This window comes from Chelonoidis abingdonii, chromosome 2 (assembly GCF_003597395.2).
Source record: "Chelonoidis abingdonii isolate Lonesome George chromosome 2, CheloAbing_2.0, whole genome shotgun sequence".
NCBI classification, from domain to species: domain Eukaryota; kingdom Metazoa; phylum Chordata; order Testudines; family Testudinidae; genus Chelonoidis; species Chelonoidis abingdonii.
In genome coordinates, this window is record NC_133770.1 from 159,763,225 (window position 1) to 159,791,003 (window position 27,779).

Genomic DNA, 27,779 nt, shown 5'->3' on the forward strand with positions numbered 1-27,779 from the left:
AGAATGGTACCCTCTAAGTCTTCATTATAAACATATTTGATGGAAACCATTTGCCAGTGTCAAAGCCTCTTCTTATAAAGTGAATTTAGTGCTGGACTGACAGCCCTGGAGTTCTCTGTCCAGCCACAGACCAAGTATATGGCAACCTCCTCTTATTTTCCTACCAACCTGCTTCACCCAGACTTGGAGAGGACATCTATAGGGTTGAGGGTACATCAGCATCTGGCTCCATTCAACATCAGAACCAAATTAATTAGTGTTTCTACAATGTGGCTGCCTGACTATTAGGAACTGGACAGAGACCCAAACATGCTGCACGTACAAGCTACAGAAGAGTCACCAAACAATAATGACTTGCAGTCACTACCGCCTCAGACTTGATTAAAAATGGTGCCTTAGCAGAGAGAGTTCTATATCCCATTACCTCTCTCTACAGCCATCCAGGCCCAATTTTAATAGGGCTGGGGCAGGCCTCCCATCACTCCCGATAGACCCCACCAGGGCGCAGGAAACAGGACAGAATTTTTATAATGCACTAGCACAATTTGCAGTCCATAGCAGGACAGACTGATGGAAAGCTCCAATCTGCTGAAGCGTCAGAGCAAGGGGTAGAAAGCAAAGAACAGAAGCAAGCAAAAGATTCTCACAATGTGCAGAGACTGTCTGCTCATTCCAATCACCGTCCGGTTTATTCTCCTCAGCAGGCGCTCCATGATCAGCTGGATGTGAACTGCAGTGGGCCCCTGAAGAGATTAAAGAAGCACAGGCTGTTTTAGATTAATTTCAATGTGATCTATTCTACAGAGAGATTTGTTGTAGGGAAGGGACAGGCTGACTGTGGCTATTTATTGTCAGAAGACACTAGAAAAGGAGAATCTTTGCTCAACAGAAATTTATTTAAATAGAAAGTAGTTTTAGACTCCGAGAAGGGGGTGGGGGAATAAATCTCTGCACCAGTCCAGGTCCCAGCAAAGGGATTCACAGGAGGCTAATCTTCCCCATGTTGGAGCTGGATCGGCCCCTAGAGCAGGCTAGAGCAGCCTGAGGGCAGCTCTAACTTGAGCCCCTTGTTTCTATACTCCCTAGAAGGGTTGCATCAGCAGGGGATCACCTCTCTGGGGATGATCTGACCATGCTTTCCCTTGTTCTGTCCTAGAATGTCTTAGATTCATTTTTGATACATCTGATTTATCTTTAATTAGACTCAAACGTCTCATGCCAATACCCAATATGGAAAAACTTCTGTGACCATCCGGTCTCATTAACTCTATAAAGACTGGTTCTGGCAGGTGCACTTAAGAAGGCTTTGTTCCTCCTCCACTAGTGTAACCCCACCAGTGAGAACGACATTAGACTAGAGCCCATACTCACCACATCCTTCCGGTCAAGCACTTCTAGAATGTTACTGAGGAGCTGAGAACATGCCTCATGATCAGGCTTGTTTGAATTGTCATCGAGTTGGCCACTTAGCTGATCTATTAGTAGAGGCAGGAGAGCATCTCTGCATTCTGAGAAATGAAGAAACGGAACAATGCAGTACAATGGCCTAAGTATAAGTGATCACAAAAATAAAACTTTGTGCTCCTCACTCTGACTCAGTCACGAAAATTAAAATCATGTCTCTAATAGGTAGATGGCAGCACAAATCGCCTCTCTTCTAAATAGACAGATTGCACGAGAGAGATTTCTCTCGATATATATATTAGATGGTCCCATGGCCAGCTAACATAGGACTTGGGAGACCCCAGGTTTGATTGCCTGCCTGGCTTGACTCCCTGCATGACCTTAAGTAAGGGTCTATGGGTAAAATTTTCAAAAGTGACATAGGCATTTTCAAAAGTGATTTAGGGCCAGCTTTTTCAAAGTTATTTAATAATACTATCTAGCTCTTACATAGCCAACTAAAGATGCAAATAGGAGCTTAGTGGGATTTTCAAAAGCACCGAAGCAAGTTAAATGCCTCAATATTTTTGAAAATATGGGCTTAAGTCACTTTTGAAAATGGGATTTAGGTGCTTTTGAAAATTTTCCCTGTAGTCTCTCTCTGCCTCAGTTCCCTCATCTATAAAATGGGGATAATAGCACTTCTCTACCTCACATGGATGTTGTGAGGATCAACACATTAAAGATTGTGAGGCGCTCCCCCCTACTCTGATAATGAGGGCCAGATAAGTACCTAAAACAGATATGATGTCCATAACAAATGGTGACTGTACACAGCTAATCTGGAAACTAGGCTGCTTGGATAAAACTTGGCATGAACAGAATCCAGTATCGTTAATCACAGATGCACAGACTCCTTTGAGATAAAGGAAAACCTCTACTGGCTGCAGTCATACTCGGGATTATAACCTCTCACATCATGGTAACACCTAGGGCTTTTCATCTGTAGCTCTCAATGGGCTTTTCAAGGAAGAGTAAACATTATTATTCTCATTTTACAGATTCAGAAACTGAAGCAGAGAGAGTTTAAGGCCACAATTTTTAAACCTGAGTATCTAAAATTAGGCACCTAAATCCATGTTTACATTCCTAACAAATGGCTTGATTTTTATTGCTGCCTGTTACTTAATGGCTGCCTTTCCAGCAATGTGTGGTCATGTTTTTGCCATCCTAGAAACCCTGGCATCCGCATCTGTGTTTTAAAGTCTTGGAGAGACACGGTACTGCTTCTACGTATAAGAGCAAAGAGTTATAGTGCATGGTTCTTAGTGATGATCTTAGGGCTTGACTCAATGTGCCCAACATAGAATATCAGGGTTGGAAGGGATCACAGGAGGTCATCTAGTCCAACCCCCTGCTCAAAGCAGGACCAATTCCCAACTAAATCATCCCAGACTGGGCTTTGTCAAGCCTGCTCTAAAAACCTTTAAGGAAGGAGATTCCACCTCCCTAGCTAACCTATTCCAGTGCTTCACCACCCTCCTAGTGAAAAAGATTTTCCTAATATCAACCTAAACCTCCCCCACTGCAACTTGAGACCATTACTCCTTGTTCTGTCATCAGGTACCACTGAGAACAGTCTAGAGCCATCCTCTTTGGAACCCTCTTTCAGGTAGTTGAAAGCAGCTATCAAATCCCCTAATTTTTTCTTTTGCAGGATTACTTTCAGTCCTCAGTCTCTAAGGTCATTTGCCGCCTGTCGTTTTGTTGCCCTACATGGATCTCTCATTGTCATTTCTTTCGGCGGGGGGGGGGATGGACGCATACTCAGATGTGGGCTCATGTGCGAATAGGGGGAATTCAACTGCTTGATCTGGTCTGGCAGTGCTCCTCTAATGCAGCCCTATATGCCCATTAGCTCCTGGCAAAGGGGCACACTGCTGATCTGATATCCAGCTTCTTGTCACTGTACCCCTAGGTCTTTTGGGCATGAACTGCTGTAGCCTTCTGCACTCCACTCTGTAAACAGTGAATGGGATTTTCTTCTGTCTAAAGTGCGGACTTCTGCACTTGTCCTTGTTAATATCAGTTCTTTTGGCCAAATCCTTATTTTGTGTCTTGTATCCTATCTCTCCCCAGGGGTATCTGTCACTCTCCGTTTGTGTCATCTGCAAACTTGCTGAGGGTGCAGTCCACTCCATCCTCCAGATCATTAATGAAGATATTCAACAAAACCTGCCCCAGGACTGACCCTTCGGGCACTCAGCTTGAAACCGGCTGCCAACTGGACATGGGATCCATTATCTCACCATCTTCTAACTACTGCTCTTTGCTATGCTTAGGGAATAGGAAAACCAAAAACTTACCAATGAACTCAAAAGAAATTATTCTTATCCTGAGACCAACACCAAAACTAAAATTACTGTAATTTTTATTAATTTTCAGTATTGCGGTAGTGACTAAGAGTTTCTGCCACGGACAAGCATCCCAATGTACCAGGTGTAATACAAACAGAACATAAAATTGGTCCCTACCCCCAAAAGAACTTACAATCTAAGTATAAGATAAGAGACAGCAGATTGTGTCTTTGTACCCCCCCACCTATGGGACAGCATTGGTCAGCATATAGGCAGCGGCCTAAGCACATCAACAGCTGTTGCCAAGTTTTTTTTTGTAGGCATCACAGTGAAGGAGAATTTTAAGGAGGGATTTGAAGGAGAAATTTAAAAGAGATGTGAACTTTACAGACAAGTATTTGTTTGAGAAGGTGCATTTCCTGCAGTTTCTGGGGATCTCAAGAGGCTACTCACCAGATTGTTTGAACAGATCACTGTCCACTACCTTGGTCATGCAGTTGAGTTTCTGCCGAACTAACTGGTTGTCAGGGATACTTTGGATAAATTTGCTGAAGAGGATGCTAGAATGCAAAACACAAGGTAGACAGATGATCAGTATTTTCACCCAGAGAATGCTGTTGCCTTTGTTCTACGTAATATTACATTGCTGTGTCCCTGCTCAAGCAGTTGTGCCATTGTGTTGAGAACGGTCTCAAGGTAAACCGATATCAAGTTTCATGTTATATGGTTTCAGGAAGCTCACTAAAGAACTTAAAATAAAGTGAACAATGATCAGAATCAGCAGGTTTATACCGCTCAGATAATTAACCTCAGGTTACAACAAGTTTTCATAAAAATTCTTCAGCCTAGGCACAGAACCTATTTGCTCTTCTCGACCATTTTTAGAAAACATATATCTAACTTTCCTGCCAGAAATAAAAATAAAATTTAAGTCTCTCTAAGCAAATAAGATTTTGCAAGGCTGCTAGATAACATACGCGGTGCAGCAGTGGCTGAGTAGCTAAGGTGTTTGCCTCCAATCCTGAAAGTTGTGGGTTCAAGTCTCATGCTGAAGGGCTACTCCAGTTCACCCAGCTGCAAAATGGGTACTAGACCCTTCAGGTTAGGACAGTCAAAGGTGGTCAGACACAATGCTGGCCACATCGCCCCCTTGTGTAAGACTGGCTATGAAACTGACATGTCTTAATCACATCAGCTCAATGAGCCCTTGCTGTGGGAAACGTGGCCATTTTGATCACCGCAAGCATAATCGCCCAAATATATCCCCCGCTTCAAGAGATATCACTCATTTTAGTCCCACAGTCAATTACATTGCACATACGTTTGGTGTCCTCTCACTATTATTTGCAAATTATTTACAATGAAAGAAGGCTCCTGAACTCAGGCAGGGAAAGCTATTTACACCGAGGAAAAGAAATCCACTTCATTTAAAGTTTTGTGCATGAATAAATTGTTTGTATCCCTCCTGTCTGGCCTTTGTCACCCATTGGGCCTTGGCAACCTGAGATCTAATGATCCAGGGTTCATGGAATCATAGTCACTGGGTTTCATCCATATGGCTTTGTAGCCCTTGAATTTCTAGTTGAAGAAAGCCTCAGAACTCAGAGGAAAATTCAGCTGAAACACACTATGTGGCTTCCTCTAAACCCTTCCAAGGAAAGGTTCACATTAAATCATGCAGCTTGTGCAACGTCACGTAATTAATTATTAGAATTGTATGCTTTAGGACAGTTTCCAACTTCCTCCCCAAAAGATACATATTTAGTAGGTTTAGACAACAAATACGCTTAACACAATCACCTGAGCTCAACCGGATCAAATACTAGTTTGACGTCATTTATGATGCTTGGTAAGTATTTTAAAGCTGCGCCCTGTAGGAGAAAAAAAAAACACACACACACACACAAGGAGGTTGGGTTAGCTTAATCGATTCATTGTAAAAGAGAACAAGCTCGAGGACTTGCTGCTTGACATCATTGGAAAAGGCTCACATCACCAGTGGTAGTATCTGGTTTGGGCAAAAGTAAAATTTAAGTCAAAATGTAACCTTTGCAGATCAGAGCTGAAAGGATGCTGCATGAATGACTTCTAGCCAATGCCTTATTTTTGACTTTCTGGTTGTGAACACACTGCTGTCTTAAGGACTGGGCTTCTTGAAAAAATCAAAATGTATTAGGCAGGCAAGCAGAGACATGTGAAATGTTTTTTACACTTTTTTTCTTTGGGCGGGGGGGAGGGTAGAGTTTAAAAATAAAGCCCTCCTCCTCACAGCATTGGCCTAGCCACAAGCTTAAAAAAAACTTGATAAGAAAAAAACAATGATGTCTGATTTTCGCTCTTATTTAAAACTCTTTGGACTGGACTGTAGCCAGCCCTTACATGGTCAGAAAGTCAGGGGGGCTTGGATTCCACCCTACCTTCCATCATACACAGTCCCCATAAGAATTACAGGCCCTGTGCTCAATTGCAGCTCATTTGTCCCCACCCTTAAGAACAACTTGTTGAAACTGGTGTAAGGAGGAGCATACACTAGCCAACCCCATGTGTGGGGGAAAGGGGTTTAAGGTATGCTGTACTCCTTAAAAGGGGAGCAGCAAATGACCCCCATCTGGCAGTGTAATCAGGGAGTTCTAGGAAACATTCTCCCTGATGCAGAATACACCCAAGTGCTCCCTTTGCACTGCCCCTTGGAGGCACAGTTTGGTGCTCTCTGTGGTTTAGTATGTCCGTGAACAATGCCAAGAACAAGCTATCTAGGCACCTCTGGTTCATCACAGCAGCATCTGAGTGCCTGTGTATGACAGCTACTGAAGGTTTCCCTGGGGTTTGCCGTAGAGCAGCATTCTCCCTGTCTGCTTTTGGTGGTGGGAACAACAAGTTTTGTGCTGCAGGAAGAATGGCCCCTCACCACACAGGCATTGGAGAAAGTGGTTTTTAAATAGATCAGACACTCAAATGTGAAGGCTCTTTAAACTAGAATCAATCCTTCCAGCAGAAAGTGATTAATGTATTTTGGCCAGAGGTATTATAAAGAAGAAAGCAGCAAGTAAGCCTTATTGCAGGCTTGTCTGTTCCTCACTCACTCAGAAGGCCCAAGTAAAATTCACGCAAGACAAACAAGAAAGCAGAGCAAGTTAAGACCCAGGCAAAAGCTTCTTGGTCTTTCATTACTTTCCTTCTCTATATTTGTTTCCATATCATTTGCTGTCTGAATCATTCATAAGTCCGGATGTTACTGGTCAAACTGTTGTCCTTCTTACGACACTGTTACAGGCGGGCTGGGGTGTCAGCCTCGACCCTAGAAGTGGCTGCATTTCAATACCAATATTTTATCATACGTCACAGTTGTGCAAAGCTTAAAGAGCTCAGATTAATACTTGTTACACTTTGGGGGCTTTAAAACTGATTACTTGTCCTCAGAATAGATGTGTACCACCATTCAAAACAGGCTTCAGACCAACCTTAATCTTGACAGCCTCCTCTAGTGGTCGGTCCATGAGGACATTGAAGGAGAAAAACAACTTGCGGATTGCATTGTTAAACTCATCCCCATCTTCGTCTTTCCCATAAAACCTGAAAAAGAGCAGGAACATCACACTGGCTATACACACCAATTTAGGCCAGAGCAAGGAATACTGCCACAATGGCTTAAATACATTTTATCCTTCAGAGCAACCTCTTAAAATGCTCTTTTGCTATGAAAAGTGACAGTAAAAGAAGCTGTGTGGGGTTCTAGATTTATTTTATCAATGATTTCCAGATTAAATCTGTTAAATTTAACAGCAAAAAGAGGGGTTTGTTTTTTCTAACCACAAATGACTCAAACTCAGCCTGGAATCTGAGAGTCAAGCTGGGTCCTTTCTGGCTTCAATGATCACCATCTTTGACATTTAAGCATAGTTTACAAATTCTGTTGATGATACCTGAGCCAGAAGAGAATCCAGCCCATTCTGTGTTGGCTTTTAAGGACTAAGAGGAGAAAACAGTCCTGAATGGTTGCTGAGAATTGAGTGAATAATGGTTTGGGGCTATGAACACATATTGCAATCTGGCACACACTGTGACCGTGATGAGAATTCCCTGCATATCCTTATTTATTAAGTTTATGTATCTTTGGAGTCCATTATATTAAATGCAAAGTTTATGTATTATTGTGGGCTAGGATTATATATAACCTTTCTACGGGGGAGATGTGGTGTGAGGCTGGGAGGACTATATTGAAAAGGTGCCAGACAAAAGTGGACTTTCTGAGGAATACTTCGGGAGAGCTTACTGCATATTCCTCACCTCTGGTTCTGCAAAAACCTTGCCTTCCAAAGCTACATTCTGAAGAGAGGTGGTTGTCTGCTGATTACCTCTTCCCAGAGACCGGATATCAAAGGCCTACATTGTATAAAGAAACTGCTGCACTGCCCAGCCTGGGTTCTGGTTCCAGATCTGAGACAGTTATGAACTTATAACCACAGGGAAAATGCAGTTGTGGGTTTCTGAAGGATTGACACCTACCAGAGCCTGAGGTTGGAGCTGACGGAGACCAAATTTGAGCCTTTTAGCATTGTTCAGGTTCTTTAATTGTTTTTAATATGTTTTCTCATTATTGCTTCTACCTTAAGAATAAACGTGCTTGCATCGAAAGAGCTGTGTGGTAACATGTAACTGTGGGCCATTACTGTGTTCATAGCACAGCACAGATGCTGGCCTGTTTAGGCAGTCTGGCTTGCTAGGAATATCACAGTGTAAGCAGGGAACTGTGCATCCTGAAAAAAAAAACCAGTCAGGAGAGAGACACACCCCCAAGACAGGGGATGGTGGGCAGCCAGAAACTCTTAAGCCCTGGATGGACCACAGAGGGAGAACAGAGGGGCAGTTGTCCTGAACTGCGACAAATACTATTAATTATTAGTAGTATTATCTTAGTGGCTAGTAGCTCTGGTCCTTGTCCAGGACCCCATTTGTGTGAGGCAACATACAAAGTGATCTCAAGTAGCTGACAGTGCATTTCAATGTCTGCTGCAAAGAGCTCAATGGGAGCAGAATCAGGCAGCCTCCATCATGTGCAAACATTTCTGTTGAATGGATTAATATAGAAGGGGATTTCTCTCTCACCACTAAAGATTGTTCAGAGTTCCCCTTCAGGTTTTTTTAAATCATTTCGAGTCTTCACAGAACCTAGCAGAAATACCCACAAAAGTCCCTTAAAATGAGGAAGCGTCTTAAAAAAGGAAGGCATAAAAAGAAGTTTAGGCTCCTTATCTGCATTGCTGAATGCAGCTTATGTAAGATGTGAATGATTAGAAAGAATTTCACCCCCAAGAAAAGTATTCTAAGTTGTTTTCTCTTGTTCTGATCAATATCTCCAACCACACACACAGACCTCTCTACAGTCTGTCTTTTCTCAATAACTAGGGGCATCATCTGCTGGGGGAAATTGGAAGCAGGCTCCCTTGGCTGGAACGATGCCAGTTTGTACCTGCTGTGGATATTTTGCACAGTCTGGAGGGTCTGCCTCACCTCAGGTACAGTACCCGTGACTGGACAATAAATCGGAATAGATACTTCAAGGCTTTCAGGGCAGCGAACAGCAATTCTGTCTTGCTGGAGTCATCTGCATTTTGTACGTAATAGTTCAGTACTCTGGTGAGTTTCCTTAGGAAAGGAAAAGAAGAGGAGAATAAACACAGATGTAGTTACAGGAGAAGGTAAACCAGGCTCCCTTATCCCAGAAAGGGACCATGGCCTAGTGGTTAGAGAGCTAGGTACCGGGAGTAAGAGCTTCTAGATTCTAGTCACAGCTCTGCCACTGAGTCACTCTGGGGGCTTGGGCAAACCACATGGGAGCAGATTTTCAAAAGTGCTCAGCACTCAGCAGCTCCCAGAATCTGGCCCCAAAGTGGGTGCTAAGTCCTTTCAAAAATTCAAACTTTGTGGCCTGTTTTTTCAAAGTTTTGAGCCTGGGCAGCTTTAATGAAGAATTTGGGAAGCCCATTAATTCTGAAAATCAGATGTTTAGTTGCTGCGGACGTCAGTTTACCTACATGTACAAAGGTGTAATGGCCCCTTTAATAAAAGACAGGGGTTCCTGAGACTTAATTTATGAAGTGTTTTGAGATCCTTGGATGGAAAGTGTCAGTGCATCTTTACTATTTAGTCTCTGGTCCCTGTCTAGGGAGAAGTTCAAGATCTCATTGCACTTTTCCAAAAGAACAACAGGCATGTGGGAGGATAACATTCAAGCAAACACCTTTTCCTCCTCATTAACCAAGCTCTGAGCAACCCAGGGTCTATGTGAGGGATTGCTGACTGCAAAGCAGCCCCTAACTTCGCCTACCCCACTTGCTGCACTGCCAGAATCTAGCTCGTTGTTTGTCAAACCCTTTGGCGCACAGAGTGTATGACAAGCACTGTATAATTCTCTAGTCTGCTTGGCATCAGGGGATGTTGCACTATAGAGCCAAGCTGGAAAGCGAGGCCAGGTAACAACACAGCTGAGAGGCAGCCCATCCATAAATCAGACATAAAAAAGGTTTATTTTTAGTAAGGAGCAGCGAGGATGATGAATCCTCTGCAAGCCAGGAGAAAAAAAATAACCCTCTGCAGACAGTGATTGTACGGCAAGTGCAGAGAAGGAGAAGGCAACTGTTCAAAGAGTTTCAAGAGTTCCAGGCAATGCAGAGTCCCTTGGCAGTTGGTGAGGCAAAAAAGGGGCTGGCTTTTATAATTTCAAGAGACAGGATTACAGTTGAACTGGACACCAGGGCCAGTCGCTTGACTGGCTGTTTAAACATAGTGCCAATGTTTTTCTACAATTAAAATTAATTATTACAATCATACATTATTTCTGCAGTAAATAATTATAATTTTCTTCTATTCTCAAGATGATCTCAGGGTGGGAACATATGGGTGTATACACCCGCTCTCTCTCACCCACACACCTTAATATCTATGCTACCTTGATCTCCTACACCACATCTAGTCTATGTAGTAGCAAGAGATTGTTGTGATAGCTAGGTTTGTGGTTACTGATACTTACACATATGCCAGGGTGGTGCTGAAGTGCTTGTAAATATAAGTTTCAAGTACAGGGTTAAAATGCTGGAACTTGATGTCTCCGATCAGAGAAATAATAAATACCTGCCAAAAACACAAAATGGGACAGAAGTACTGAACTGCATGACTTTCAACTAAGTGTCTTGCAATTTATTCTAATCATGTGCCATTTTATTTTGCTGGTTGTTTATGCTTTATCTGCTCAGCTTTAATGTTATAGATGATGCTCCGTATCTGCTGATAACGGCCAGCTGATAATGGCCTTGAGAGGGAAGGATAGCTCAGTTGTTTGAGCATTGGCCTGCTCAGCGTTGTGAGTTCAGTCCTTGAGGGGGCCACTTAGGGATCTGGGGCAACAACAAAAAATAGTTGGGGATTGGTCCTGCTTTGAGCAGGAGGTTGGACTAGATGACCTCCTGATACTTCCAACCCTGATATTCTATGATTCTATCTCACCTTGGCAGGTGAGACTATGTTAGGTCTACTCAGTGGACAGATGGGGAACTAGAAGTAGCGCTAGTGATTTGGTAGATGACACTAACTCCAGTCTACATGGCAATATTTCTGTAGCAGAGGCTTGAGAGGCACAATGCTGCTAGAGGCACTGTTTTTCAGATGAGGCTCAAAAGTGAGGCTCTGAACATCTGGAGTCATTAAAGATCCCCTTGCACTTTACGTCTATAGTGCTCCTAATCCTGCAACTTTGCTAAAACTGTGGCTTGAGTAATTGCCCACTGCCTCCCAAAATCCCCCCCAGTTTCAGCTGGATACAGTGATCTTCAGTTTCTTTTCTAAACTATCACATTCTGTTGCTGAGCTTTATTAAATAGTTGCTTCCTTGTTCCATGCAATGTCTTTGTAACGTCTGCCGGATATTTTACTGGAATCTTTGTACAAAATGCTCTCTTGTTGAGATGCATTATTGCCCAGTAGAGAGGAGCTGAACTGGTACTCAGGAAACGTTGGGTCTATTTCCAACTCGGCCACTGACCTGCCGTGCGGCCTTGAGTAATTCACTTCCTCTCTGTACGTCCAGTCTATTGGAGGATACTTTCCTTCTGTGTAAAGTGCTTTGAGATCCACAGACGAAAAATGTTATATGTAAGAAGCTAGGGATTATGTACATGTCAATCCCTGTTAGGATGACCAAATAGCAACTGTGAAAAAACGGCACAAGGGTGGCGGGGCAATAGGCGCCTATATAAGAAAAAGTCCAAAAAATGGGACTGTCCCTATAAAAATGGGACATTTGGTCACCCTAATCCCTATTCTCATTATATTCATGGAAATGGCCACAGTACATCTCATATCCTTGCCTTACATTAGCACCCAATGACTCCTGACTAGTATAAACAGCATTTAAATATAATTTCATATTTCTCATTGAGTGAGACACCAATCAATTGTCCATTGGAAACAATAGGAACCAGAATGAGAAGATAAGCTGAAGAAATGGCTGAAATAAAGGTGCTTTGGGATATGCAGATAACAACCACTCACCAGTGCATCAAACACAAGGAAGTCATAGGTTTCATTGTCTGACATCTCCATCATTATGTTGAAAAGTGCATCAAGTGTGTCTTGTAAAAACTAGAGCGAGAACATAATGGGGAAGCAGAAACAGAGGTTATTTCTGTTGCAGTGCTGCTCAGGAATCCTCTCTTCTGGTCCCCTTTCCCCCCAGGAGCTTAGGGAAAACAGAAAGAGCTTGATCCGGCCCAGCAGAGGTGTGAAAGCTGCATGTACACCAACAGGTAAAAAGGGATTAGCAGGACAGAGGATGCAGAGGAGCCCAACCACACACTGTGCATGCTGGTACATGTCTGCCAAGCTGCTCCTTCCTAGTAGCAGGAGCAAGGTCAATAAGAAGTACTGGGTGAGCAACTCTCCAGCATGAAAATCACACGTACGCCCATATCTGCCATGCCCTGCCCCCTTTTTATCTGGCACAGTGTGAGAGTACAGGAGTGGCTGACTCTACAAAGGGGCTTACCCCTAACTTTGCCCACACATTGCCTCTGCTTGCAGCGACGCATGTCAACCTTGTGCTCTGTGCCAAAAGATCACGGACAAGCCTTCCAAGCACAACATTCCTTTGGCAATCACCAGGAGTCCTGATTTTACAAACACGCCACCTTCACTTGAGTAGCTCAGCAAGTAAGACAAGTTTCAACTGACCTTCAAAGCAAACCCCCCGTTTCACAACCCCAGTGAGCCGACATAGCGATCATCCAAAGTTATAAAAAAAAACAAAACTCTCTCTCAAAATCAGAATTTCATTTTCCTGGAAATTCCAACTTTCAGCTGAAGTTCTCAAGCCACTTAGACTCAGGCAATAAGTTCTTTGTGGCACAAACTGTCTTTTTCTTGTGTGTCTGTATAGCACCTAGTGACTGGGGCCATCTAGATGCTACTGAAAATAAATAAATAAACGATCAGGGTTTTCCTGATCATCATATTTTGCAAGAACTTGTATTGACTTCTCCCTACAGCCCCAATCCTGCAAATAAAGTAGTGTTCTGCTGCAACTTTCCAGAAAGAGTATTTAGGTTTTGTTTCTAGCTCTGTGTATTTGCTATGAACTTAACACCCCCTAAAACTCATTACTATCCATGCTACCTCTGGACTTTTCAGTAACTGCACACCTATAAATGAGCCTGCACGTTTTAAGCAAGTAGGCACACCCACTGGAATACCGAGATCACGGCCTATCATGCTGATCAGTCCTGTCTCATTGTTTCCTTGTGCTTCTCTGTCTATCTGTATCCACATGTTGTCTCTGTTTTATACTTAGATTGGGGCAGGGACTGTCCTTTTGTTCTCTGAAAGCAGCAGAGAATCCTGTGGTACCTTATAGACTAACAGAGGTTTTGGAGCGTGAGCTTTCGTGGGTGAATACCCACTTCACCCACGAAAGCTCACGCTCCAAAACCTCTGTTAGTCTATAAGGTGCCACAGGATTCTCTGCTGCTTTCACAGATCCAGACTAACACGGCTACCCCTCTGATACTTTTGTTCTCTGTTTCTATAGCGTCTAGCACAGTGGGTTTTAGTACATGACCAGGGTTCCTAGGCTCTATGGTCATACAAATAATACGGTGAAGAAGGCAACGATGAAGTGGTAGTAGTAGCAGCAGTCAAGGTTTAAAAGTTAAGCACGTGTCTACGTGTTTGCAAGACTGGGACCTAAATCTCTATGTGCACCAACGGAAGATGTGATCTTGTACCTTTACAATTTCTCCTCCTTCCACGTCCATTAGCTTCTTTAGGTTGTGCGCGATGTGCTGAGAGTTAGAACGCCAGTTCAACAAACCCAGCAGGTCAACTACCAATGACAGAACGACAATTAGTGACAGATCACAAAGAACACCAGAGCCGATTTACCCTAATGGCTGCAGACCAATAAAGAAATGGAAACAGTGCTTGTTTTAATATCAGCTTATAAGAAACAAGCCATACTACTTTGTAATGCCTGTTTCAACTTTGCCAAGTGTTGCCCTTGTTCTTAGAGGCACACCTATGATTTTAAATCCTAGCAGACGAAATGTGATTTTGCAGACTTCTCATGTACTTAAGAGAGGACACCCATAAGCTGGGAATTCCATCATACTGAATGACTTGACTGACAAACGTTCTTACGTTTACTTCAGAGTTTTCAGAATGCTTCTTAAAGCTACACTTTAAGCCTCTTTTAGGAAGCAAGTTAAGCTGTGGGCTTCATCAATCATAGCTCTGGACCATCCAGGGACATCAAATTCCGTGACAGGCTGTGGCTGAGATTTTCAAAACAGTCTAGGAGATTTAGAGACATAACCTGCATGAAAGCTACCAGTGGATGTGTGTGTAAATCCCCTAGACTGCTCTGAAGATCTCAACCACAGTCTGCAAATAAACTTGATCACTACTTTTTAAAGGAAGAGCAGACACATAATATGCAATCAAGACACAGAAGGCCAAATTTAGAGTCTAATGGAAGTCTGAGTTGGCATAATTTATATTGTCTCCACTCCAAAACCACATAGTATGTTGATTCCCCTTCTAGATTTAGACTGACAGTCTCAAAGTCACTTACTAACATGTGACCCACCCCCCTCCCCATATACATTTTACCCATCACCACTGATTTTGGCCCTGTCTCCAGTTGAATACCTATACAATGTACAGACAATACCAAGCTGGGAAGGGTTGCAAGCACATTAGAGGACAGGATGAGAATTCAAAATGACCTTGAAAAATTAAAGAATTGTGCTGAATTCAACAAGATGAAATTCAACAGTGACAAGTACAAAATACTTCATTTAGGAAGGACAAATCAAATGCACAGCCACAAAATGGGGAATAACTGGCTAGGCGGTGGTACTGCTGAAAAGGATCTGGTATTTATAGTGCGTCACAAATTGAAGTCAAGTCAACAATGTGACGCAGCCATGAAAAAGGCAACTATTCTGCAGTGAATTAACTGGAGTGTCACACATACGAGGCAATTGTCCCTAGGGTGAAGCCTGGAGCGCTGTATCCAGGTCTGGACACCACACTTTAGGAAAGATGTGGAAAAAATGGAGAGATTCCAGAGGAAAGCAACAAAAATAAGCAAAGGTTAGAAACCCTGACTTATGAGGAATGGTCACAAAACCTGGGCATCTTTAGTTTTGAGAGAAGACAATTGAGGGGGGAACCTGATAACAGCCTGCAATACATTAAGTGCTGTAACAAAGAGGACCAATCAATTGTTCGCCACGTAAACTGAAGGTAGGACAAGTAGTAATGGGTTTAATCTGCACTGGGGAGATTTAAGTTAGATATTAGGAAAAACTTTCTAACTTCATGGGCAGTTAAACTCTGGAATAGGCTTCCAAGGGATGTAGTGGAATCCTCGTCATTGGAGGTGTTTAAGTACAGGTTGGACAAACACCTGTCTGGGATGGTCTAGGTTTACTTGGTCCTGCCTCAGCATACAGTACTGGACTTGACAACTTCTTGAGACCCCTTCCAGACCCACATTTCTATGATTCACACTGGAGGACCAAAAGAGAGTTGCTCTACTTGCTAACACCCCAAAAGGAAGGTGTTAGAAGGTGCAGGTTAAAGTCGCCTCTAACCTAATAGTGTCTAAGAGAGTCTTCGTGTAAGGGGGGAGGGCCTCATTCACCTGGCAGACAGTTCTCCCAGTACAGCATAGCGCCCACCCCGCTGCTAGTGCCAGGCCTACCGTTCTGGGTCAGTTTGGTGGAACAGATAAGAGTGCCAATCTGGAAGCTGTCCTTCGTGCTATCTTTAGTGGGCGTGAAGTTGGCCAAGTGGTGCAGGTTTTTGCCTGGTGGGCCGTCCTTCTCCTCCTCTACTTTTGTGCCAGGAAGAGTTAAGTAGAATTTAGCATCTTCCATTTTCTTGTTATCGCCCTGTTGACAGAACAAAGTGTGTGTGTGGGGGGTCATTTCAGATACTGATAATACTCCATCTTGCCCCTGTCCACATAAGAGGCAGGCACTCATTACCTACAGATGCTCTCCAACAGACGGCATGTTTTTTCGGCAGTTTTCACATCTGCTATGGACTGGAATTCTTTTTAAACTGTGCATGGAAAAATCGCATTCTATCTAAGGCACTTATCTGGCCTCATCCTCAGAGTATCTGAGCACCTTGCAATCTTCTAATGTATTTATCTTCTCAACACCCCTGTTGGGTAGGAAAGTGCTGTCAACCCCATTTTACAGATGGGAAACTGAAGCACAGAGATACTAAGTGATTTCCCCCCAAAACAAGAGCTTGTACCCACATCTCCCAAGTCCCTAACCACCGGACCAGGTTTCTTTTCTCTGTGTTGTAGCTTATCTATAGATAGTCTCAGGAATACAGGAACTGTCATACCTGAACAGATCAGTGACCCATCCAGTCCAGTATAACATCTCTGAAAGTGGCCAGTACCAGATGCTTCAGATGAAGGAACAAGAAACCTATAATGGAATAGCCTGCCCACTTGGGAAACCTTCCCAAGGCTTCAGGTGGTTTTGTTTAAACCCTGAAATATGAGTTTCTCTCTCTCTGACACATTTTATCCAATCTAATGATACCATGGAAGTTAACATGGTAGCAATGCACTTCACAAATGTATTGTAGTATTATCTACGTTATAAAACACTAATGACATCCCAGTACTGGGAGATTTCACTCCACGAGTCGCTATGAAATCCTTGCCGGAGAGTAGGAAGCAACTGCCACTTTGCCAGTGCAGATTATAATGTGTAGATTAAAGAGGTTTTACTGCCACTTTAATACCCTTGTGGTTCTCTGCAGTGGTTAACTTTCTGTTACTGTGCCTGAAAACACGATATCTCTTCCCTTGTCAAAGACAGCTCCTCCTAAAGGCAGAAAGGGAAAAGACGTGACTCCATGCCCATTCTCTACAGGCTGTCTGGGTTACGGGGCCAAATATAGGAAACAAGCAAAATGGATTCTCAAGCTACTACAAGAATGTATCAGACCTGTGTCAAAGTGATCAGAGGTCTGCCCAGTGCAACCTTATTTAATAGTGGCTTATCATGACCACAGATTAGTGTGTCACTGGTTCTCAGACTCTGGTGGTTAACAGGGATCTTTGCATTGGCGAGTAAAGTAGGGCTTGTGTTACCAGGAGACTACACACATGGCTGGCAAAGACATTTCAGCTAGTACAAGAATTGCACAACCACCATTTCCCCCCCAAACTACCTTGTAAATGACTAAATTGTGTTTGCCATCCTGCAGAGTTGTTCCATCCGCATTCATCAGTTTCACAAAGGCCACCCCGAAAGCTCTCTCCGATTTATCCCTGGCTGCAAAGAGAAAGAACATAACCTTCACTAGGCGGGGCCTCTAGTCTGTCTCTTAGATATCTCCCAGCTCCCAACCCATGGGAAGGTTCCTTTGTGACTTGCTGCTACTAAGGAACAAAGCAAGAGTAATAATTTCTGTTTAAAAAGCACTATTTCATTGCAACACACCTTGAGGCACAAGACCATTTTTACAATAAGATGGGAATGCTTCCTTGTTAATGCCTCATCATATCCAAATTTTCAGTGGGTAGATGCAAGAAGAAAGGCACTGCAATTTGCATCCCTACAAAGCAATTCTGCATAGAAGTTTAGGCTGACATTTTCCAAAAAGAGGCCTAATTTTAATGATAATTGAGCACTCAAATCACTTAGGTAGTTTGCGAATCACAGCCTTAAATGTTAATGTATTTGTTATTTGTATTCCAATAGCTAGGAGCTCTGGTCATAGCCCATGGCCCCATTTTGCTAGGCGTTGTATCAGTACAGAACAAAGAGATGGTCTCTGGCCCAAACAGCTTATATTCACTTGTACATGTAATCACAGGAATTGTGAATGCAAATGCATGCGTTTCTGACCTCGTACCTACTGCCTCTATCTTTGCAAATCTGGCATCACCTCTTGCATTTAACTCTATGGATTTGTCTGTGACAGAATGCTAGATAGGAAACCCTGAGTCAGCACTCTGTTCACAGCAGCTCAAATCAGGCATAGCAGAACGGAGCTGATGAGGCAGACCTGTGCCTAATTTGTAGGTGGGACAGGGCAGAAAGGCTAATGAAGCCATTAGCCAGAGCCCACAAACAGGCACAGGAAGGAAGAGAAAAGGGGGGAAGCAGGCAGTGCAAGGGGGAGAGAGATTGCTCTCCCACTGCTTGTAAAGGCGCTAGGTATGTTGTGAAAATGGTTGGACTCAATTATAAACAAACTGCACAGGGTGTTGAACCAGCACAGGGTCTCTGCATGATCTGTTGACCGAGACAGAAGCAGAACCAAGGAGGCCTTGGTTACAGTGTCTTACTGCCCTTTTTGGTTCAGTTTCCCAAGCTATTGATCTGATCTCATGAGGCCACCCACAGCTCTGAAATAGCTTCATGAGATTTCTGGCTATTTAACTTTCTTATTAACCTCTCGTGAATTTGATCTAAAGTCCTCCTGCAACGAGGCCATCAAGACCTGAGTCATACTGCATTCTGGCACTGACTTTTGTAAATGACTTAAAAATGAAATGAGTAGTTCAGCTCCTCGGCACGAAAAACAGACAGTCCTTTTCCCTATTTTTATAGACAAAGCCATTTTAAGGTTCAAAAAACTATCCCTCGTTTACATGTGTCATTCCTATTTCTTGCTTCCAATCAGGAAGTGGAAATGCCGAAACACACCAAGAAAGGCTGCTGGCTGAGGGATTTCCAACAAGAATCAGAAGCAGAAGTGCTGGAAATCCAGTGGGAAAAGCCCGCTTTCTTAGACTAGCAGCCCCATTTTGCTTACCCATTAAGTTGAGGGGGCTCATCAGAAAGCATTCCCTTGCTTGTCCATGCCAATGCCCAACTCTGCACCATCCCCTTCCCAGCAGACTACAGTTAGGAGGAAGGCCAAATGCTGCTTCCAGCTTTGCAGGACACTCAAACATATCTAAGCTACAAAATGCACAATATACATAGGGGGAAACCTTCCTGGCCTCCACTTCAAGTACTTACATTCCTGTGATGATCGGTGACGGAACGTAAACCTCAGATGGCAACGACTGACCTCTTCAATTGCAATAGACACCTGAACATTACATGAGGGGTCAAATAGAACAACAATTAGGGCTTCTCATATGCTTCTTATTAGGAGGAACACAAAATATTCTACAAACACTAACAAAACAAGTCTTATAACATGCTCCAACCCCTCACCCCGAAGTCTAATAACCATTTTGCAGATGGGAAAAGCATAGCTAGAAATGAAGTACCTTACTCAATGTAACACATCAGTGGAAAAAAGTCAGAGAGAATCCAGGAGTTCTTGTCCCTGGCCCTACATTTGAAAATTCATCTCTAGTTCTGTTTAAGGTCTTCAGAGGATCACAGGAAATTCAACAAGCAAATGCCATTGAAACTGAATGAGATTTGAGCATTTAACTCCATAGGCTCTTTTGAAAACTTTACCCCCTAATCTAATTTGCATTATCTTCATGAAAGCATTTGCTAAAGCCTTTCAGCCCTGAATCCATTGGTACCTAGGTATTTAAATTACTCTGCGTGTGTGCACGCATGTGTATATACACACACAGAGTAATTTAAATGCAGAAATATATATGTATTGGTACTTTATGTTACGGGGAAAGCTCTTCTCAGATGCAGCATCTTATAGAGCATCTTACAGTAGTATAAGTGGCCAGTTGGCTTGGCAAGAGTTATGCAATCAGAGCTTCAATAATGTCTGGAATCCAGGACCCTCTCTCTCCTTCATCATGAAAAACATTTAGGAAGTAAATGGAAGGGCCTTTCAAGGTTTTATTTTACCAGGATTCCAAGTGCAGAAAAGCAGACCTATTCTTTCCATTTCAGAGACCTCCTCCAATTCAGATTAGCAGTTAAACCCTTCAGTTATCCCAAAGATACTCTGCTTCTGTCTACAGCAAGGATGCAGATGATTTTTAGAAGCACACAACAGATCCAGTGACGATACCTTTTCTAGCAAATCCTTCAGCTACAGCTGAAAGTGGACCAGAGTCCTGTTTGCTGAACGACCAGACAACACTGTCTCTCTAGACCACATAGGACAACATGCTACTCTACATGTCCTTGGCTGATTCAAGGCTTGTTGATTAGTCCTATTCTTTAGGCTCCAGGTGAAGGGAGCAGGACTGTAAAATGCACACACTCACCTTTACGGTTTCATACCAACAAGGCTGCTTGACTTGATAGTAAACAACGGACTTGTATTCGGAGATCCCTTCATAACCAGCACCTGGATGGATAGCTTTCTTTGGGGAAAAAGATGAGGAGAAAGTGAAGATCAAATAAAGTCAAGAAAAAATACCTAGATGCTTTTGAAAATTTTACCCTAAGTGACTTAGAAGCCTAAGTCCCATTTTCAAAAGTGACTTGGGCACTTAGGAGCCTAAATCACTTTTGAAAATGGGACTTAGCCATCTAAATCATTTTGGTGATTTTTTAAAATGTTACTCCTAACCTTCAAAGATTTCCTGACATCAATATTAATGTGTAATTTCTAGGACTGAGTCCTAAAATTCATTGTATAAGAGATTGGAATAAACTAGGGTTATACAGAGACCTAAAGCTCAGCATGCAGAGGCCTCTGTGAGACACCTGTTTATTTTGGTAAATTACTGTCAAGTCTCCAGCTGCCAAGGTGTGCAACCTTCAGCTGTGCTCCAGCAGTTGAGTTTCCTACGTGACTAACTGAACCTTAAGGCTCAAGTTTGGAGGAAGAAAAATAAAAGTAGCAAAGATAAGAACAGAACTCAGGAGTCCTGATTCCCAGAATCATGCTCTAACCACTACACTACATCGCACTCACCTTACCTATATCCTATGCCTCCTATTGATGTTTGAGGTGGAAAAGACCCATTATGTCATCTAACCCATCCTTCAACCAATGCAGGTGGGTCCATTACATTTTCTATTGCTCTTCCTAGCAATGCAACCACAGAGGTCCCCTAGAATTACTTTAACTGAACAGTCACACAGTCCTTGCTCATAGGATCTCTGTAAGGGCCATCTCAGCTGGAGATCCTGCAGTAGCCCAATACGTGCATAAAGCAACATCTTTATCACCCACCACCCAAGTAGGTTCACCCTACCTCCAAGAGGTTGCCATCTTCGTCATGCACAGACATGGTGACTTCTACATTCTTTGGAGTCTTTTTCTTCCCTTTGTCAAACTCCCCTTGGATCAGAGTGATGTAGATGTCGTTTCGAACATCACCTGAAACATTAAGATACTCCCAGTGAGCTGCTTTTCGTGGACAGCCAGCTGGGGGAAGTTACAGGGTTAACATTTCACACCCCAGCATGGGATTTTGACAATGTTATTTCACATCCTGGAACGATACCAAGAGAGCTCTAGATTGAACTACTGGTCTCATTTTCACCTCACTTTTTGGGTCAGATTCTACCATGTGCCAATCTTCTTGCTAATAATCCTTGCATGCATGACTTCCACACAACACCTGTTTCTGACCACAAATGGACTCATGAATAAAGGACAAGAGAGCTTCATATTCCATTATGCCATGACCAAGTTCGTATCTTTTGTATTTCTCTTTCCTATCTGCCAAGGTGAATTCCTCCCTATGTGAATTCAATAGAGCAGGTGGGGAAAAATGTCATGATGAAAGATGGCTTTTTGACTAAATGGAAATGTTCTACAAAAAATTCCATTCATTGACCTTTTTTAGGTTTCCTTAAATAAAATATAACAACAGAAACAAAACTGAAAATTTTCAAAGTTTTCACTTTGTGGATGAAACTCCGAAATTCTGCTGAAAGTTTTTGATAAAACAGAAAATATTTAATCTTATTTGAAAATTTTAGTGGAAAACACCACACACTTTTCAACCAGCTGTGGAACAGAGCTCTGCACAACACGTAAATCCAGAATCACTGTGTCTTCCTACATCCTTCACAAGCACGGTAGCAAGTCAAAGTTTGTGCTCATGAAGATAAGGTACCTACCAGGAAGAATAATCTCAGGGAATCCCATTTTGCGAGCCACTGCAGTTGATCTGTCGACAAGGTGAGAAAAATCCTTCTGAACCTGGGCTAAGTCTCCAGGTAACAGCTTCAGGGAGACCCAGAGGCCTAAGAAAAAATAGGGTACTTAATAAATGTTTACTGGTACAAGTGCAATATCTATAGTATGACCATAAACCCTGGGCTTAAGGAGAGAAAACTAATGACTATTTTCTTGTCGGATATATATACAAGCATACACTGAACGGCACAACCAAGTGGCTGGCATTGTGTACAGGAACATCTGCACAGCGTATGGGCTAGACTCTCCCAAGGCCAGATGGGAGATTCCACAGAAGGTTGTGGAGAATAGCAGGGCTAAGATTCTGTGGGACTTCCAGATCCAGACGGACAGGCAGGTACTGGCCAATCAACCAGACATCGTGGTAATAGACAAGGACCAGAAGACAGCGGTGGTGATAGATATAGCAGTGCCAAGTGACAGCAACATCAGGAAGAAGGAATATGAGAAGCTGGAGAAGTACCAGGGCCTGAAAGAGGAACTAGAGAGGATGTGGAAAGTGAAGGCCAAAGTGGTCCCAGTGGTGGTAGGAGCACTCGGGGCTGTGACTCCTAAGCTGGGTGAGTGGCTCCAACAGATCCCAGGAACAACATCAGAGCTCTCTGTCCAGAAGAGTGCAGTGCTAGGAACAGCTAAGATACTGCGCAGAACCCTCAAACTCCCAGGCCTCTGGTAGAGGACCCGAGGTTGAGGAAGACACATACCACCCATAAGGGTGAGAGGGGAATTTTTTTTTTTTTTTATATATAAAATGTAGTATCTCAAACACACAAGCTAAAATACGCAACCCCAAGTTTCTACTGGGCCTGATTCTCCAACACTTACTCATGGCTGACTATTACCTAATTCTGCAAGTAGATCCAGTGATTTCAGTGGAACCGTCACTGGAGTAAGGTAGTATTTAATTTCAGTAAGGGTGGCAGAATCCAAACTATAAGGTTTCAGACACATCCAAATCTTTTAGGAAAAACAGAGGGGCTGGATGTAGTGGGATAAAAGGGGATATAAGCTATGGAGCATAGTTTACCAAGGTAACTACAACATTGGTGGCAAACTAGTTTAGTGAGAGAAATGGACAAGTCTGTTTTGCATAAGGATGGAATAAATACTAAGTAAGTGTAACCCATTGGTGAGTCTGTTACAGTCCCCTCCTTGCCCAATCCACAGAGGATATGAGTCTGTTATAGCCTAGCTAGGGAGCTTTTGCAGCTCATCCTTTTAGCTTTGGAGGTTCCTGGTTCAATCTCTGGTGATGGGATAGCAGCATTTCACAGTTGGGCCCAATGGAAGCAAGAGACTCCAGTGCCCTTGATTTCTGAACCTTCACAAGTAATTCAATTCCTTTGTAAGAGAGGGAGCCTTTCCCCTGTGAAGCTGGCTCCTTGTCCAATGTATGTACCTTGCCCTTTATGATTCACTTCCTTTGCAGCGATGACTTTGTTGAAGACCGAAGTGAGTGGCTCATTCTCGCCGATCACATGGGAAGTCATTAGAGGGGACATGATTAGCTGTCGCTGCCTGATGTAGGTTTCCATTGCAATTCTGAGAAGTGGAACAACAGAAGATGGAGTGCAGGCAGATTGAAGGCCAAGCAAGTCCTGGATCCAAACATCTCTGACCTTTGGATCTGGCCCCAATGGTCTTTAACAAGCCAAAACAAGCCCTCCCTCTCCACCTCACCCCACCCAGATATGAACCCCCAAACTTTGGAAGATCCTAGATTTGGATGCAGACTCTGCATCATGAGCTAATCTCTAATTAAAATGTCCCTGCCGCGAAGACAGACAAAAAACTGTTGTAAATCCACGTTATTGTGGAAAGGAAAAACACTCTTTGGGGCAGTTTTTCTAGTAATATAAACAGGCCATGAAAGGAATAAAAAATCCTCCACTGAGAGTCCCTCATAATGACATGCTGGCTGAACCAAACAAACTGCTATATTTAGGATTGTAATAACACGGTTCAGCTTACCCAAACAAGCTTCATTTTCATTACTGTAACGTTCTGAACAAGTTAACAGTGCCATCAAAGGGCCAGTCTAAACAGAGAGGCAGAAAGGCATGGTTCTGGGGCTTGAATCTCCTCTCCAAAACAAAAATTGTAACCATGCAGCCAGGAATCATTTCACCCCTGACTTCTAGCCTCTATACCCAATTCCTCCTACTCCATCCTTAGATAGATGATGCACAGTGGTGAAGGCAAGGGAAATTCAATTGGATTTGTGCTCCCAAACATTTAGTTGCTATTGAAAATCCCACCCCCAATATCCATGCACAGTAGATGATGCCTCTGATTTTCAAGGTCTTATTTATAGGAACCCACTCACTAACGTGCATTGGACTCTGTGAGTATGTCCATACTTACCGGGGATCCACGCTGCAGCGATTGATCCACCAGGGATCAATTTAGCAGGTCTAGTTAAGACCCGATAAATTGACGGCAGACCACTCTTCCATTGACTCTGGTACTCCATCGGAATGAGAAGCGTAAGGTAAGTCGACAGGGGAGTTTCTCCCATCAACCCAATGCGGTATAGACACTGCAGTAAGTCAATCTAAGCTACGTCGACTCCAGCCGCATGGGTAGACCTAACCCCGTAGTGTAGACCTGGCCTCAGTTCATCCTTCTATGATCTGAACATATGCTTCCAGGGAGTCTGTCTACTTCAAATCTAGTGCTAAGATACCACCCCGCCAGCCATCCCCCTTCTAGTGGTCGTTTTCCTTGTCACACAGCATAAATCATGCTGATGAGGTTTTTACTGATGACACTCGAGTCAATCATTTTGCTGCAAACTTTGGACTTTGCATGACTGTAGATTTCTCTCTTTCAAAAAGGTCAGACTTTACAAATAACCAACGTGTCTGTATAGGTCTTTCTGATACACCCCAAAGCGCCCATACAGACACTGCCATTCTCTAAGACTGTCTGCTCTGATTCATACAGCTCCATGACTCACTCTGATGTCCAATACTTACTGCTGAAAAGGAATAAAGTGTTGCTTTTCCTCGTCATCCACCTTCCCATGTATGATATCAGTAATGTCCATTACTGAAATGAGACAAGTTTAACAAAGATCATTTTATACCTCTACTAAGTGACTGTTAAAAAAACAAAAAGTCTTGCCCAACAGATGCTAATTCTGGTTCAGCTATACTACTGGTAACAAATTTGGGAGACCTAAAGGGGCCACTGTTTTTTTTTTTTAAGTACCAAGCAGATCTGGCTGACACAGCATTGGAACCATAAGCAGCAACTCATCCATACTAGTTTTCCCACCATGTTGTTCTCACTGGTGGAGCAGGATCAACAGTTGCAATGATGGGGAAATTTTGCCAAAATTTCCCGAGTGTAAACAAGGTCTAAATAGAATTTTGCCTTGCACATTGTATCTGTTAGTCTATAAGGTGCCACAGGTCTCTTTGTTGCTTTTTACAAAACCAGAGTAACATAGTTACCCCCTCTGATGCTTCACACACTGTTTATTGATCCCTTCGAGGAAATCAACTACTTTCCAAAAGCCAAGTGGAAGCAGAAAATACTTATTCCCCTCCTAGAAGATGAATAATAGTTTTCTCAACTCTCTCTTCAGCCAGTCAATTGACCTATTTGCATTGTTAATCTGATTGATTGACATAGTTCCACCCTTCAGTGTTCTCATCCTTTTAGCAGGTAAAGCAAATTCCACACACAGCTTTTCTCAGAGATCCAGCCTATAGCATGACTATTCTTCCCTAGAAGAATGGATGGGATTTACAAAGATCTGATCAAAGCAAAGAATTTACCTTTAGATTTCACATTCTGTTTAGTTCAAGGTTTAATTTTAATTTTCCCTGTGTGTTTTCAGATTGAGATTCTCAAAGCAGGCCAAGGGAGTTAGGTGCCTAACTCAATGGAACCGGGTACCTAGCTCATTAAGGCTCCTTTGGAAATCCAAGCCTTGAAATGACTCCATGATAAGGATTTTAAAATCGACTGGGACACCTTGGTTTCATGGGACTAGAACTGGGCAGTTTAAGAATGGAGGGCATAATAACATAAGAATGGCCGTATCAGATCAGACCAAAGGTCTATCTAGTCCAGTATCCTGTCTACCGACAGTGGCCAATGCCAGGTGCCCCAGAGGGAGTGAACCTAACAGGCAATGATCAAGTGATCTCTCTCCTGCCATCCATCTCCATCCTCTGATGAACAGAGGCTAGGGACACATTCCTTTACCCGTCCTGGCTAATAGCCATTTATGGACTTCACCACCATGAATTTATCCAGTTCTCCTGTTAAACATTTGTTATAGTCCTAGCCTTCACAAACTCCTCAGGTAAGGATTTCACAAGTTAAACTGTGCGCTGTGTGAAAACTTCTTTTATTTGTTTTAACCTGCTGCCTATTAATTCGTTTGGTGACCCTTAGTTCTTGTATTATGGGAATAAGTAAATAACTTTCGCTTATCCAATTTCTCCACAAACACCACATGATTTTATATACTCTATCATATCCCCCCTTAGTCTCCTCTTTTCCAAGCTGAAGAGTCCAGCCTCTTTAATCTTCCTCATATGGGATCCTCTCAAACCCCTAATCATTTTGTTGCCTTTCTGATGCTTTCTAGTGCCAGTATATCTTTTTTGGATGAGGAGACCACATCTCTGCACGTGATTCGAGATGTAGGCATACATGGATTTTTAAGAGGCAATAATATTATTTTCAGTCTTTATTTCTCTATTCCCTTTTTAATGATCCTAAACATCCTGTTTGCTTTTTGACCGCCTCTTGCACAGGCGTGGACATTTCAGAGACTATCCAGAAGACTCAAGTCTTTTCCTGACTCATTGAGCTAAATTAGCCCCATCATATTGTGATGCAATGTGGGATAAATTAAGTAATGCACATTGAAAAATAACCATGAAATTCTCATTTGCCATTTTAGTTGCCCAATTCACTTAGTTTTGTGAATCTTTTTGAAGTTCTCAACAGTCTGCTTTGGTCTGTAACTATCTGAGACAGTTTAGTATCACTGCAACTTTGCCACTTCACTGTTACCCCTTTTCCAGATCATTATGAAATAAATTGAACTGGATTTGGTCCTAGGACTGACCCTATGAGGAACAACCACTAGTTACCCCTCTCCATTCTGAAATTTACCATTTTTCCTACGCTTTGTTCGCGCTGTCTGTATTAACCATTCATCCATGAAAGACCTTCCCTTATTATCACGAAGCTTAATTTACATAAGAGCCCTTTGGGAGGACCTTGTCAAGGCTTTTCTGGAATCTAAGTCCACTACATCCCTGATTGCCCCCTTGTCCACATGTTTGTTGACCCCTTCAAAGAACACTAATAGATTAGTAAGACACAATTTCCCTTTACAGAAACCATGTTGACTATTGCTCAACAGTTTAAATTTTCCTATGTGTCTGA

General features: G+C 42.8%; 1 protein-coding gene across 1 annotated transcript in view; it reads right to left on the reverse strand.

The window, feature by feature from the left end:
- Window positions 1-27,779, reverse strand: part of DOCK5 (dedicator of cytokinesis 5) — a 134,047-nt gene that overhangs the window by 42,242 nt on the left and 64,026 nt on the right. Inside the window, exons 11-27 of the mRNA XM_032795300.2 lie at window positions 25,343-25,415; window positions 23,764-23,906; window positions 22,286-22,411; window positions 21,412-21,536; window positions 20,473-20,571; window positions 19,298-19,370; window positions 17,496-17,599; window positions 15,997-16,186; window positions 14,015-14,112; window positions 12,288-12,377; window positions 10,771-10,871; window positions 9,252-9,386; window positions 7,202-7,313; window positions 5,541-5,611; window positions 4,194-4,300; window positions 1,372-1,508; window positions 648-743 (exon numbers count right to left, since the gene is read on the reverse strand). Coding sequence (XP_032651191.1) covers window positions 648-743; window positions 1,372-1,508; window positions 4,194-4,300; window positions 5,541-5,611; window positions 7,202-7,313; window positions 9,252-9,386; window positions 10,771-10,871; window positions 12,288-12,377; window positions 14,015-14,112; window positions 15,997-16,186; window positions 17,496-17,599; window positions 19,298-19,370; window positions 20,473-20,571; window positions 21,412-21,536; window positions 22,286-22,411; window positions 23,764-23,906; window positions 25,343-25,415 — 1,880 coding nt within the window. The remainder of the gene's footprint in view (window positions 1-647; window positions 744-1,371; window positions 1,509-4,193; window positions 4,301-5,540; window positions 5,612-7,201; window positions 7,314-9,251; window positions 9,387-10,770; window positions 10,872-12,287; window positions 12,378-14,014; window positions 14,113-15,996; window positions 16,187-17,495; window positions 17,600-19,297; window positions 19,371-20,472; window positions 20,572-21,411; window positions 21,537-22,285; window positions 22,412-23,763; window positions 23,907-25,342; window positions 25,416-27,779) is intronic.